The sequence below is a fragment of the Cariama cristata genome, unplaced genomic scaffold (assembly GCF_000690535.1).
Source record: "Cariama cristata isolate BGI_N322 unplaced genomic scaffold, ASM69053v1 scaffold5186, whole genome shotgun sequence".
Classification (NCBI taxonomy): Eukaryota; Metazoa; Chordata; class Aves; order Cariamiformes; family Cariamidae; genus Cariama; species Cariama cristata.
Window position 1 is genome coordinate 41,067 of NW_009621493.1, and position 12,419 is coordinate 53,485.

At 37.5% G+C, this 12,419-nt stretch overlaps 1 protein-coding gene across 1 annotated transcript in view; it reads left to right on the forward strand.

Moving 5' to 3' along the window:
- The window catches only part of OCA2 (oculocutaneous albinism II), a 170,448-nt gene that overhangs the window by 35,637 nt on the left and 122,392 nt on the right, over positions 1 to 12,419 (forward strand). The window contains exons 7-8 of the mRNA XM_009701983.1: positions 1,554 to 1,636; positions 1,990 to 2,143. Coding sequence (XP_009700285.1) covers positions 1,554 to 1,636; positions 1,990 to 2,143 — 237 coding nt within the window. The remainder of the gene's footprint in view (positions 1 to 1,553; positions 1,637 to 1,989; positions 2,144 to 12,419) is intronic.

Here is a 12,419-nt window from a genome sequence, read left to right on the forward strand (position 1 = left end):
GAAGTGCGTCAATGTCAGCATTAGAAAACTTATTCTAATAAGAGTAAACTTACATTTTCTTTTGTCTTTATAAGAGTTCCTTTAGCTTCCTATATTAAAAATTTCTAAAACTTATGCCCCTTGACTGACACTTAGCATGGAAGTTCTTGTGTTTAAAATTGGCAACATTTCAAAAGTTGTCTTGGAAGAAAGAAGTGCAAAGTGCCTTTTTGCACTCACTGAAATACATTTTCACATTTTGTTGCAAATTATTTTCTCAAACATGTGTCACATTTATTTGCTTTATTTCTCTTAAGGATTTCTCCTTGTTGATGTTGTTCGTAACAAGTTCCTGCCACTTTCTCCCAGAGAACTTGGTGAAGGGAGATCTTTTACAACCTGTCATTGTGTATCACTGAAAAATAAAAATGAGCTTCATAATTTAATAAATAGCCTTGACATACAAACAACTGCTTCTCATTCTGTATATGTGACAGGATGGCCTGCCTCTACTGGTGACAGCACAACTGAACAATGCCATCAGTATTGCCCCTTACACCCAATCTCATAGCCTACAGCAAAAGATTAGTCCCACTACCTCAGTGTGGCGAACAATACCATAATGGCAAGTACTGTCTTAAACTGCACACCCCTGTGATGAGGAGGCCGCTGTAACCTGTGCTGCTGGCAGTGATCTCCCTTTGCACTGCGCAGTTGGCTGCAGCAGCCCACCTCTGCTGGCATGCCAGCAGTGGTCCTGACGTGACCGAAGGTAGCCAAATTAACCTTCCCTGCCTGCGTCCTCCTCAGGCATTTCTCTGTGTCAGATGTTCCAAGCTGGCTGATGAAGCTTTTTTTTTTTTTCTCCCTGCACTTTGTAGCATACAGGGTCAGGACAGGCTTAGTGTTTAGGCTACACTTAACAAAAATTTGAACTTTTTTTTTTTTTTAAGTTCTTTCTCTTTAAAAAAAGAGAGAATATCTGTATCTATATTTAAAGAGTATATTTGGCTAAAGTTGCATGAACATCGATGTGTAGTAACGGGCAAAGCTCCAGAAAGTGTTTATTTTCTGAAGATTTTTTTGTTTCTTTTTGCTGGAAGATCAGCAAACAGGAATTTTGTTTACTGAAATTCTACCGTGTCCTCTTCGTAATGTCTGAGGGAATAATGTTGCTTCTGGGCCTTTCATTGTCTGTACCTCACATATGTTAGTTTTCTTCCCAGGCAGTCTTTGGGAGTGAACCATATTATTGTCTCTGAGCCTAGCTGCCCTGGGTGCTCCTTATAGTCAATGCAAAGTGTGATTTGGCATCCCCTCTCTGGAGCACCTCCTGGAGTTGTCCTTCACTTCGTTGATTGAGTGAGGGAATGAGGATGAGTTTGCTCCAACCTGAGCACCTGTAACATATCTAATCAGGTGGAATTAATTTAGGCTGGTGTGTGTTATGCCTTGTCCACAAGAAATACTCTCAAACAGACAGGAGAGAGAACAAAGAGGAATAAAACCCTGGATCAGAGATGTATCACTTTCACTGACTTTTATTAATATTGCTAAATGTGACTCTCTTGCAGGTGGTATACAATTGGTCTCTACCGTTAAGTTCAAGACGAAATCATCAAGTCATCACAACTAGAACCTTTCAGACACCAAACAGGTTGGCTAAGAGACTGTGAAACAATCCATTGAAGTAGTAGTTTACATAGACTTGACTATGAAGGCATAGATAATGTTTTAAAAATAATCAACCACTGCCTGTTTCAGAGGGGCAGGAAAGGATGACTTCTTGTTGCTTTTTAAATGGATTTACAAGGCTGGTTTGTACTTGGGTTACTTTCCAAAGAATGCTATTTAGAGGGATAGAGTGAAAATGTTTGAAAAGTTGCTTGCAATTGTAAAGATACAACACATATACATATATTCATAGACACTGGATATAAAATTAATACATAAATAAAACTAATGTTATTTCATTCCAGAAATAATCAAAATTTCTCTTTCTTTCACCAGAGGCACCATCTTCATAAACATTCAAGCTTTCCTACAGGAGCCTGGAAGTGTTCCTCTCTCCATGAAGCATCAATACCTTCATGCAAATATAGAGGCACAAGTAACAATTGCATCCATCATCTTAGTAGGTGTCTACGTGCTGATCATACTAGAAGTAAGCTGGTTTTGTACTTGGATTTTATTTTTCCCATACATTGTAAATGGAGCACAAGGAATTGTTTCATTCTTGGGCTTTAATATACTTTTAAAATGTGTATATGAATCCTTGCTGCACCATCAGTGTTGCTAAAGGCATGAATAAGATATGTGCAAGGAAATTTTTCTGAATTGTAACTGATTTTGGCAAGTTATATTAATGTTACAGGGATCTTGTGTATTTTTCTATTAAGACCTATTAGTGTTTTAGTATTTTAACAGGATTATAGTTTGGCTGTGAGAGTGAAAATAAGTCTGGGTTATAAAAGATGCAGAAAACCTATTTTTAAGTTAATTATTTTTTAAGATAAGATAAAAGAACAAAAAGCTTTGGTTATTCCCTTCTCTAAGGCACCTCACTATGAATTTAGTGTACTTTTAAAAGGTTTAACTAAGCACATTTTTTAACAAGTACCATCTAGAAATTATTTTACTGTATTATTTAAAGAAGAAATGGAATCTGAGTTGACACGAAGAAGTCAAGGGACAGAGAACTTTAGACATACATTGCAATATCATTCCAAAGCCTTGAGGTACCAAATCCAATGAAAATACATTGCATCAGCACTAGGGATGGAAAACATTTCAGAAACAGCACAGGGCTCCAACTGACTTCTTTGAACTGAAAACACTTACTGTCTGATTATCTTGAAATAAAGAACAGATATAGGGGGGAATTTTTTTTTAATTTTATTCATGTGAGCATCCACACTGTCAATGAATTCTCCAAGTTGAATCACACCTGATTTACACTAGTATGAAACAGAGAAGTGAGTCAAATCAAGTCTACAAGGTGCTCCATGGTAAATACATCCAGCATGTTCGTTTTTCTTCCACATCCTGTGTGTAATTTAAGCTTTTCATCCTGTTACCTGTTGAAATGGTAAGATAGTTGAACACCTTCTAATCAAGTATCAATAATAGGTGCACACAACATGACAGATGCATTAGACATTTAGATTATGTTGTTAAGCAATGGTGATTTGTTTATGAAGCTAAAAATGCCTCTATGTACTTTATAAATGAGCAAAGAGGTATCATGTTAAGTATTGAGGGGGATTGGACTAGTTTTTACTATAAATATATGCAGGCACGCAGAACAGCACCAAAATAATCTTAATACTTTTAAATGCAGCTTTTATTTTCAAAAAACTCCAACTATGCAACCCTTTAGCAATTGTGAAAACATCAGGTTTTTAATGTATGTAAAGGGTGGTTTTGTGTTTGTGTCCTAGAAGGCTGCTTTGGAACAATTCAAGGAAATAAGGCTTGAAACTGAAAAGCAAAGCCAAGGAAAGCTTGCATTTTCCTGTTGTTTCCTAAGAAAAAGCTTTAAAAGAACTTATTAACTTTTTGTTTCTGTGAAAAGATCAAGGAAAAGTTTCTGTTGTTGGCACAAAAATTATTTCTGCAAATTCAAAGGTAGAAATAGATACTTATAAGTAAACATTTTTGAATTTTAAAATGTGGAAAGTCACCTATGCTTTGTGATGTTAGCTGTTCTCTCCTTAACATGTGTAGGAATGACAAATGCTGCAACGAGTGTAAATTTTAAACTATAAATATATAAGCTGGAAATAACTATCATAGAAACAAAACTTAACTGTTGTTTGGTTCCCTCATGGATCTCTTGCAAGAGATGGATGTTAATATTGTTAGAATATATAATAGTGGCTTACCTTATATTCAGTATTTATAACTTCAGTGCCTGAAGTCCTGCTTTCTCAACACATTGCCCTCTCTATTCCATTAGCAGTTAAGACTGTTAGAGAAATCAATTGGTGTTTCTGCAGGAGCCATTCCTCACAGATTTTCATTTTCGGTGTTGCTGTGCGCCATCTTTTATCAGTCTTTATTAGTTTCCTGTGTTTTATTCATTATCATTGGCAATACAGGTCCAACTTCTGACAGTGTGGACACCCAGACAAGTTTGAGAGCTGTATTTTCACACATTTTCTAATAACGATGAAGAAAGAGGAAGCGTTTTATCTGTTACAACTCACAAGAGCCACCCAAAGGTGTACCTCTTGCTCCTCCTGCACAGCCCTTTTCCCCAAACATGAATTGTAGATCTTGTGCCCGCAACCTCCTCAACCTCGCTGTCCTCATCTTTTTAACCCTCCTTCCCCTCTCCCCCTGCCCTTTGTTACCTTAATTACCAGGGAACGTGCAGGAGAGCAGGCTGCAAGAGCTTCTCCCTCCTCCAGGTACAGATGATGGGAAAAGCTGATGAAGTGAGAGGTTCCAGTTGGAAAATGACAGTTTACAGTAAATGCACTTCATCTTCTCCAAACTTGCACCACTGTAAAGACACAGGGTAAATTCTGCTTTGAGGCAGCTGTTTGCCTCTATGTTGGCATCAAATTTTTAGGACATATTTGACAGTGTATGTCAAGTACCAGTCCTTGTCGGTAGGGAAGTCTTACTGTATCAGGATGTGCTGTTCTTCAGAAAACAAAGCTGTTGAACTTCATTTCTTCAGACGTTTGTTTTAAGTGTTGTTTCTTTTGGAACTGATTACGTGCTATGTATTCATAAAATACAAATATGTTTCTGGTAAAAGAAGATACCTCTTATTCCTCTTTAATTTCTAATGATTTCTTTTTTTATGCTTAACACAAATATAAATATTTTCTTACTTCACAATTCAATTCTGCCCCTTGAAATTTTGGTATATTGCTTTTGACTCTCTTTAGATGGACGATGGAAGTTTCTTAGTTACATTTTCTATTTGAAATCTGTGGGTTTTTTCTTTTTTTCCCCATGTAATCATCCTTTCCTTCAGTAACTAGACATTCATTCTCTTGAAATTGATTTTTCTTCAAATATCAATCAGTTCCCTCTTTGCATTTCAGTCTTCTGTTCCCTCCCCTTCTACCAGAGGAGAAAGGAGAAAAAAATTTTGCTTCTTGTGGTATTTTTGAATTAACCTAATCTATACTATTTTATAGACTTGTTGAAAACAATGAAGTACTTAATTTTCTTCTTGGAAGCCTACTTTGCATTAAAAGAAGTGTATGTTTTAAAAAAAGTGTGCTAGGTTTACTGTTGTTGATCTCAGCTCTGCCATCTGACCCTTTGACATCTGGTGTAAAGTGCTGATGGATGGAGTTCTAAGCTGTTGTTGCTGTACTAAATTAGTTAACAATGTATTTCAAAATAGGCTCTTTCTAGTTTTGATCCTCAAAATGTGTAGCCTCTTTTGATTGAGTACTTGAAAAAAAAATTCAAACAAAAGCCAGAAAATTTAGTTTTTACAGTTTTCTTCTCCAAACATCTTCTTTCAGCTAAGAGTGCATTTTGCTTTTTGCCTTCTTTGATTTCCATTCTTTTACCAGCAAAGCCTTTTTCTATGTATATAGCTAAAGTGACTATTTACACCCTATTCACTCACATTAAATACGCGGTGGCCTGTGGTTGTTTCTGGTGGTACAGCATCGTCAAGGAAAAGTAGCGTGGATAAAATCTCATTGTTTCCTCTTTATTGTAAAGTAAGACGTCTTTGATTTCTCCCATTTGGCTTGTATTTGTATACATAGAGAAAGGGATAATACACTGGTTACCCTGAAAAGAAATCTATCTGCCTATCTATATCTCGAAATATATGTTAATATTATAAAGTTTTATTGATATTTAGAAAGGTTTCTTGAGTTGATAAAGCTCTTAGCTGCAAATATGCAGTTAATAACTACTACTATGTTGGAGCTGCATTAGTTAGAAATACATAAGCAGGAGTGTTAAACATTATTTAAGGACAGAACTCATTAATTTGAATGAATTATTGTGTGCACTTGTCAATATTTTCCTTTAATAGTATATTTGTTTTGTGTTGTGGATTAAAATGGAGTATTAACTGTTTATGATACTTAAATCAACCAGCAGAAACAAATATGAAGGTAAAGACCTTTTTAAAGCTATTTTATAAAACTTTTTATTTAGCCAGGAGAAAAGGCAGAATAACATTCATTTTATTAAATTAAAAAAAACCAAACAAAACGAATAACACATCAAATGGCAGAAAAGTGATACCAGCAAGTGTCAGAAATTCTGTGAGAGCCTCCATAGGGCTTGTTTTGTCACAGAAGCTATCATTTAGTTTCATAGGCTGTCTTGTAGGTAGCCCTAAGAAAGGTCTTGTCAGGATCTTCTAAACAGTATTTTAATGATCTGACATCTTGAATAACATTTACATATCTGTATTTCTCCTTAAAACACAAATACTTGAAAGTGCGAGATCTGGCATTAAAAGCTCTAACTTCTTACTAGCATGAAGTATGGGTTTATAATCACAATTTTTATTACTATAATGGAAATGGAGAGTGTCAGTTTCTCTCCATATTAGTTTTCTATTATTAACTAGCTTAAATTATGAATAAACATCCCCTAAGCTTAATTTCTTTAACTCAAAGTGAAGTGGGTTTTAATAGCATCTAACCAGCAGAAATTAGCTGCAGACAGCAAAACTTTAATGTGGTTCAGTCTGACCATTTTTCTAGCATCGTGGGGTGATTGAACCAGTGTTTCCTTGCAGGAAGCATTTTTACAAATGAAATGAGATGTTTGTTATTACTGCTGTCTGTGGTCACATAGTCCAGTTTTTGCTTATTTCCAGTAATGGGGCTATTTATTTTCACACGGAAAATTATGATTCAGAGAGGGAACAGGAAAACAGAAGAAATAGTCATTGGTATACGAAATGTAATACCAAGTGATGGCAAGAGGCTAATCTTAAGGGAGAATTTTTCTGATGAGGAGTCACAGGAACTAGTGATCAGCTTACTCAGCATGGTTTCTCACTTCCCATCCATTCTTATATTGATCTGTCTTTAAATATAGATAGAGAAGAGTGTGGATTAGAGTGTTCCCACCTCCACATATATTCTACACAAATACTGGTAGTAAAGGGACAGGAGAAAATCCATAGCCTTGATTGGAAAAGACAAGGTAAAAAAGAAAATCATAGCTGCTGCTCTCCCTGACTCTCTTCATGGGAGAGAATATATTCATCATTTGTGCTAGGATGGAAAAACTGTGAAGAAGGATTAAAACACTGCTGTAGGGGTTGGCAGAAAATTAGGGGCAGATTATCAGAACAAACCACCTATCATCTTTGGTGAAGAGTCCGAGCCATATATCACTGGGCAAGAATAAAAGTTTGCCCTCATCTGCCCTCCTGTCTGGGGTGGGAGGAAGCAAAAGAGCCCAAGATTGGGCTAGAGCAGGAAAGCCAGTGTCCCTGGTTGTGCGGGGCAAGAATGCTCTCCTGCACACTTTTCTTTCCCTCGTAGGTGACTGGTCCTGGCTGGGGGAAAGGAGAGAAGGTTGCCTTGATATTGTCATGATTATCTGTAGTGTTTTACAGTGAGGTAGAAATGAAGCCAAGAGGTAGAGCCTGGAGAGCAAACTTCCAGCCCGAGGCAGAAATCATAAATGTTGGGACTCTGGGGGTTGCATAGAACCTGAATCCAGCGTAGTGAAACCTATAAAAACCTACATAAAAAACAGCAGAAAAACTTAGCTTGAAGAAAAGTCTAGGTCCCTGTGGAGCAGGCTGGCTTCATCCTTCCTGGGCAGCATGTGGTTGTGGGTCTGGTTTGGAGTCCCCGTAACCCTTAAGCACCATTACTATTCAAAAGCCTTTTTTATTTTATTTTCTTTTTTTTTTTTAATTTCCAGCTGAAAATGTGTGATATAACGAGGGCAGTCTTGCAGTCCCCACCAATACTGCTTTTAGGACATAAACTGAGGGTGTACACTGGGAATGGTATTAAGGCATGTGGAGCAGACAGGGGCAGCAAAGCCTGATGAGATAGGTGCTGGAGGACTGCATTGAGCAAAGGGATCCAGACATCGCGCGGATCCATCTGTCCTGTCCCAGAGTGAAATATTCACCAAACAGTACAGTAGATGTTCTCCCAGAGAGAACAGCTTGTGACTAAGCTAGCAATTAAACAATATGAACTATCAAGGCTTACAGTCATTCCCTGTCTTTCTCTGATTTAGGAGGAGGGTGTGACCTTTGTGCATTTTGACCTCTGCACATTTTGAGAGGCTCAAAATGACTGTAAAGCAGCTGTGCAGGAGCATTTCCAGTTGTTCCTTATGAGGATCTTTGGATTAGTACCTCTGAGGTGCCAGGACTTCTACTGCTTGGGTAGAGCAGAGCCGCTACCACCAACAAGGAGGTTCCACCAGGACAGAGCCAGCACCAGCCAGATAAACTACAGTCGCTTTTACCTGCTGTAACTGCAACAAGAGAATGTAAAGGAAGCAGAGTGCTGTAAGACAAGGACAGCATAAGTTTAAATTCAAACAAAAATACAGTATAACAGCAAGCAAAATCCTCAGCTGGATCTCAGCTTGATATGCTATAACAACGGTTTTGTATTATTAATCTCACATAAATACTGATTTTACACCAACTATTGCCTGTCTAATTGTTAGATCTATCTTGGTAGAAGTCTGGCTCTGCTCTGAATATGTCTGCTTTAAGGAAAAATATCTTCTTTTGGGTGCTATGTTACTTCTCTAATATGTAAATTGGCCTTAATTAAGAACTTAATAGGAAAAAATTACCACTGGATGGTGCTGCTTGCTATTCTAAGGACTTGATAGGATTGTCTGCTTTAAAAGATACTGTCACCCAGGCTCCACTTTTCGCAGAATGCTAGTTTTTGAAATAATAGGAGTCATATTTTCAACAGTAAGTGTAAAAACTAATTTCCAAATGTCCATTTTCTATTTTCTATTACCTTTTAAAATTAATTTTGAACTGTATTTTGTTCCATTTGTGAAAGACTGTCAAGCACAAATGTGTTGCCCTGCCTTGCATACTGTGTATATTGCAGGTTGTTTTTTTTCCTCTCTGAGACAGGCAATAGAACATTAAATTAGCTTAATTGAATGCTGCTGTTCAGCTTCTACCCTGCCTACAGCAACCAGAGGGGTAGAGAGCCATGAAGTCTTAAAATTTTAACAAGGTATTAGAACACACATACACTTCTGATGCACCCAAACAAGGATGAGAACCACTCAGCTTCTTTTGGGGCTCCAAGTGATGTCTTCCTTCAGCAAGAGCAAAGGCAAAAGTGAATGAACAAACACGAGAGAGAGTAGATTTGGAGGGATATGCGATGGCATGATCTAAAGAGGAAAAAAAATCCAGAGAAGAAAGCAGGAGTGAGAAAGAGAGGAGATGTCAGGGTGAAAGAGTCTCCAGAGGAACTGGTGGCTAGAGCAGAAAGCTCCCTGTGAAGGTAATGTGAGTGCTGCAGTTTGCCATACTGTTGTTCATAGTGCATGTCTGTGGTTCTGTATGCTCGTATTACCCTAATATTAAGAGAAGGCTTACAAAGATTCACACAGGGAAAGTAAAATAGGTTTGTCCCTCGCTTTTGTGATTTGCTCCATGTAATTCCTTTACTAGAAATTCATAATCTCATTAGTCTTGAAGATGCTGAGATGATGGGAAATACAGATGGTGGCACCTTCTTCAGTTTCAGAAAATGTTCTGAAACTGCAAATATAATGATGGTCTTGCAGTTTCCTTCAATAATGCTTTTAGGACACAAAAATGAGGGTGTGCATCAGGAATGATATCAAGGTGTGTGGAGCGGATGGAGGCAGAAAAGCCTGCTGAGATGAGTGCTGGAGGAGTGGATGGCCCCTTGCAAAAGGGTCTTGCAAGACTGAAAGCTTGTTGCCAGGCCAGCCTGTTGATATACAGCAGCTTTGATCATGTCAGCCCACAGTGGCAGCTTGGTTTATAGTCTTCTAGGTAGTAACATTAGTGCTTTACTGGCTCATCACCAGATCTCTCTACTTTAGTCATATAGCAAATGTTTTTGTAGCTAAAGTATTACAGGAGTCAGGTGCCTTGGCACATAAAAATGATCACCATCCTGTCTTTCCACAGGGCTCTACTTTCTAGTAATCTGACCTGACTCAAGGCCCTGATTTACAGAAGATCAGCTCATTCATCTCTGTGTGCTTCTGTCCAACTTCACATTAAGACAAGACCCCCAAATTCATAGCAAATCAAAAGACTCACGTTTAAAATTTGACCCTGAGGGGCTCTCAAACTATCAGATGTTACTGGATATTCCCCTTCTGATGTTTCCTGGAAGTGTATAAAAACAATTTTCTTACATCAGAGCCATCCCAACAGGTAGAGGATGGAAAACATCCACCTGTGGCTGTAATGGTATAGATATGGCAGACTCCTCTTTTTTGTATGAATCCAATAGAAATATTTACTAGGTACAATGCTCTACCTAATTCTCATTAGCAATATTCTGAGGTGGGGGATTATTTGAAAACCAGACTCAACTTAGAAGTCAAGCAGTCATTTCAACCCTCATCATATAGGAATAAACCCTCTTCTGGATTCTATGGCCAACATCTGTACAAATGCTGTTTCCCTCCTTCCTTCCTGTCTCTACACTCTTTTCTCCACCTTTGCTTTTCCCCCAGGTTTCCAAGGCATCAAAATATAAGGGTTTCAATAGTCTTGTTCATCTCATACAGTAAGGATATATTAATCCTTGCATCATTCAAGGGCTACTTTGAACTCGTTAATTCAGCGTTCCATCAGCATGAAGCTTTAACCCATCCAGTTTTCTCTACGAACAGCAAGCAGTCATATCACTGAGGAAGAAATCTCAAAGACAGTGAAAAGATTGCAAATTATGCATATTGTTCATTCAAAACCTTTGATAGAGCTGTGCAGTAACAAATACCTTTATAGGATCTAGAATCGGCTTACAGATTTTCTATATAGAAGACTGGAATGAATTAATCAGATGATTTATTCACAGAAAATAATTTGATCTCTTTAAACCTCTCTTTGTCCTTCTATGCATTGTGTTTTACATATAGAAATAATTTATGTCAGCTAGTGAAACTTAATGTAGTTACTTAATCATAGGATATCAGGGTTATCTTTCCTAGACAAAACTCTCAAGGTATCCCTACCTTGTATCTCTTAGCCTGTTCTGTTAACATACCATAGGAATGAAAGGGAACTAACACAGGTGTTAACTTGTCTTGGATACCATATAGTATTACTTTTAACCATCTTCTATTTAAGATAATCATCTTGTGTAGTGCCATCTTATATTTTGAAACATTGCAATAGGAAGTGGCAAATTGCTGTCTTCTATGCCTTTCCCTAAGGCAGGGTTGTTTATACCAAGACTTTCTCCACTGACATTGAATCAGAACAAGTAATTTGGCACACTACCTGAGTGAAAACGGATATTATAGCAGAATGTCATAGATGGGTGCTTTTTTACCTTGGGGTTGTGTAGATGTTCTTCAGGAGTGACGCAGTTTGCTGTAGAATCTAATGTTTCTATTTAAAAAAGCCCAAGTCTGTTAGGGTTGGGAATTTGTCTGTAAAAAGAGCTTATTGAATGTCTATAGAATGTTATTTTCACAGAGTTACAGGGATCAGCCATTTATTGTGCAATTAATAAAATACTAAAATATGCAGCTAATGTTTCCAAGTCCACAGACCTCTCCAGTCAGTGCTCTTAACTGATCTTGGGCACGTATTTCATGCATATGGTAGTACTATTATACTGAATCACTACTGAATTCATGTAAAAATGAATAAGATGTTGATCCAGGTTTGGTTTTGTGTTCTTTTTTTTTTTTTTTCAAGTAAGGCATAGTTATATACAGTGATGCAGTTTTGACATATTTTTACTTACAAAAATGAGATTAATAATAAGATTTTCTAAAAATTTAACCTAGTGTAAAGTCTTATTTTGTGATTTGCATGTCTGCATGTATAGAATACGTATATGTAGTGTCCTAATCTGCAGATGAAGATATAAATAGCTGCTCTTGCTGTCAGTGATTTTTGTGATGCTTGTAGTCACTTTGGGATCTTTGATGTACATCATCTTTCAGCAGCTGTACCCTACATGCTTGTGTGAAGAACTGCTTTAGCCCATCCTAAATACTGCCATCAGTAGAAGTCATACTTTCTAAACTATGTTGAGCAACTCCCTTTTTTTTTTTTCATTAAAATCCCTACAGAATTTACTTACTACTGCTTAACTAAATAATTCTAAGGCAATTAATTTTCCATTATCATTTATTTTGCACTAGCTATTGAGACACATCCCCTGTAAGGGGACCCCATGTGCTGGAAAGAGACCCTCGTGGCTGACGAAGCTGCAGAACTGTTTCTGTAGAGCTCGTGTAGGGGGCAGGCTGGGGGGGGGGGG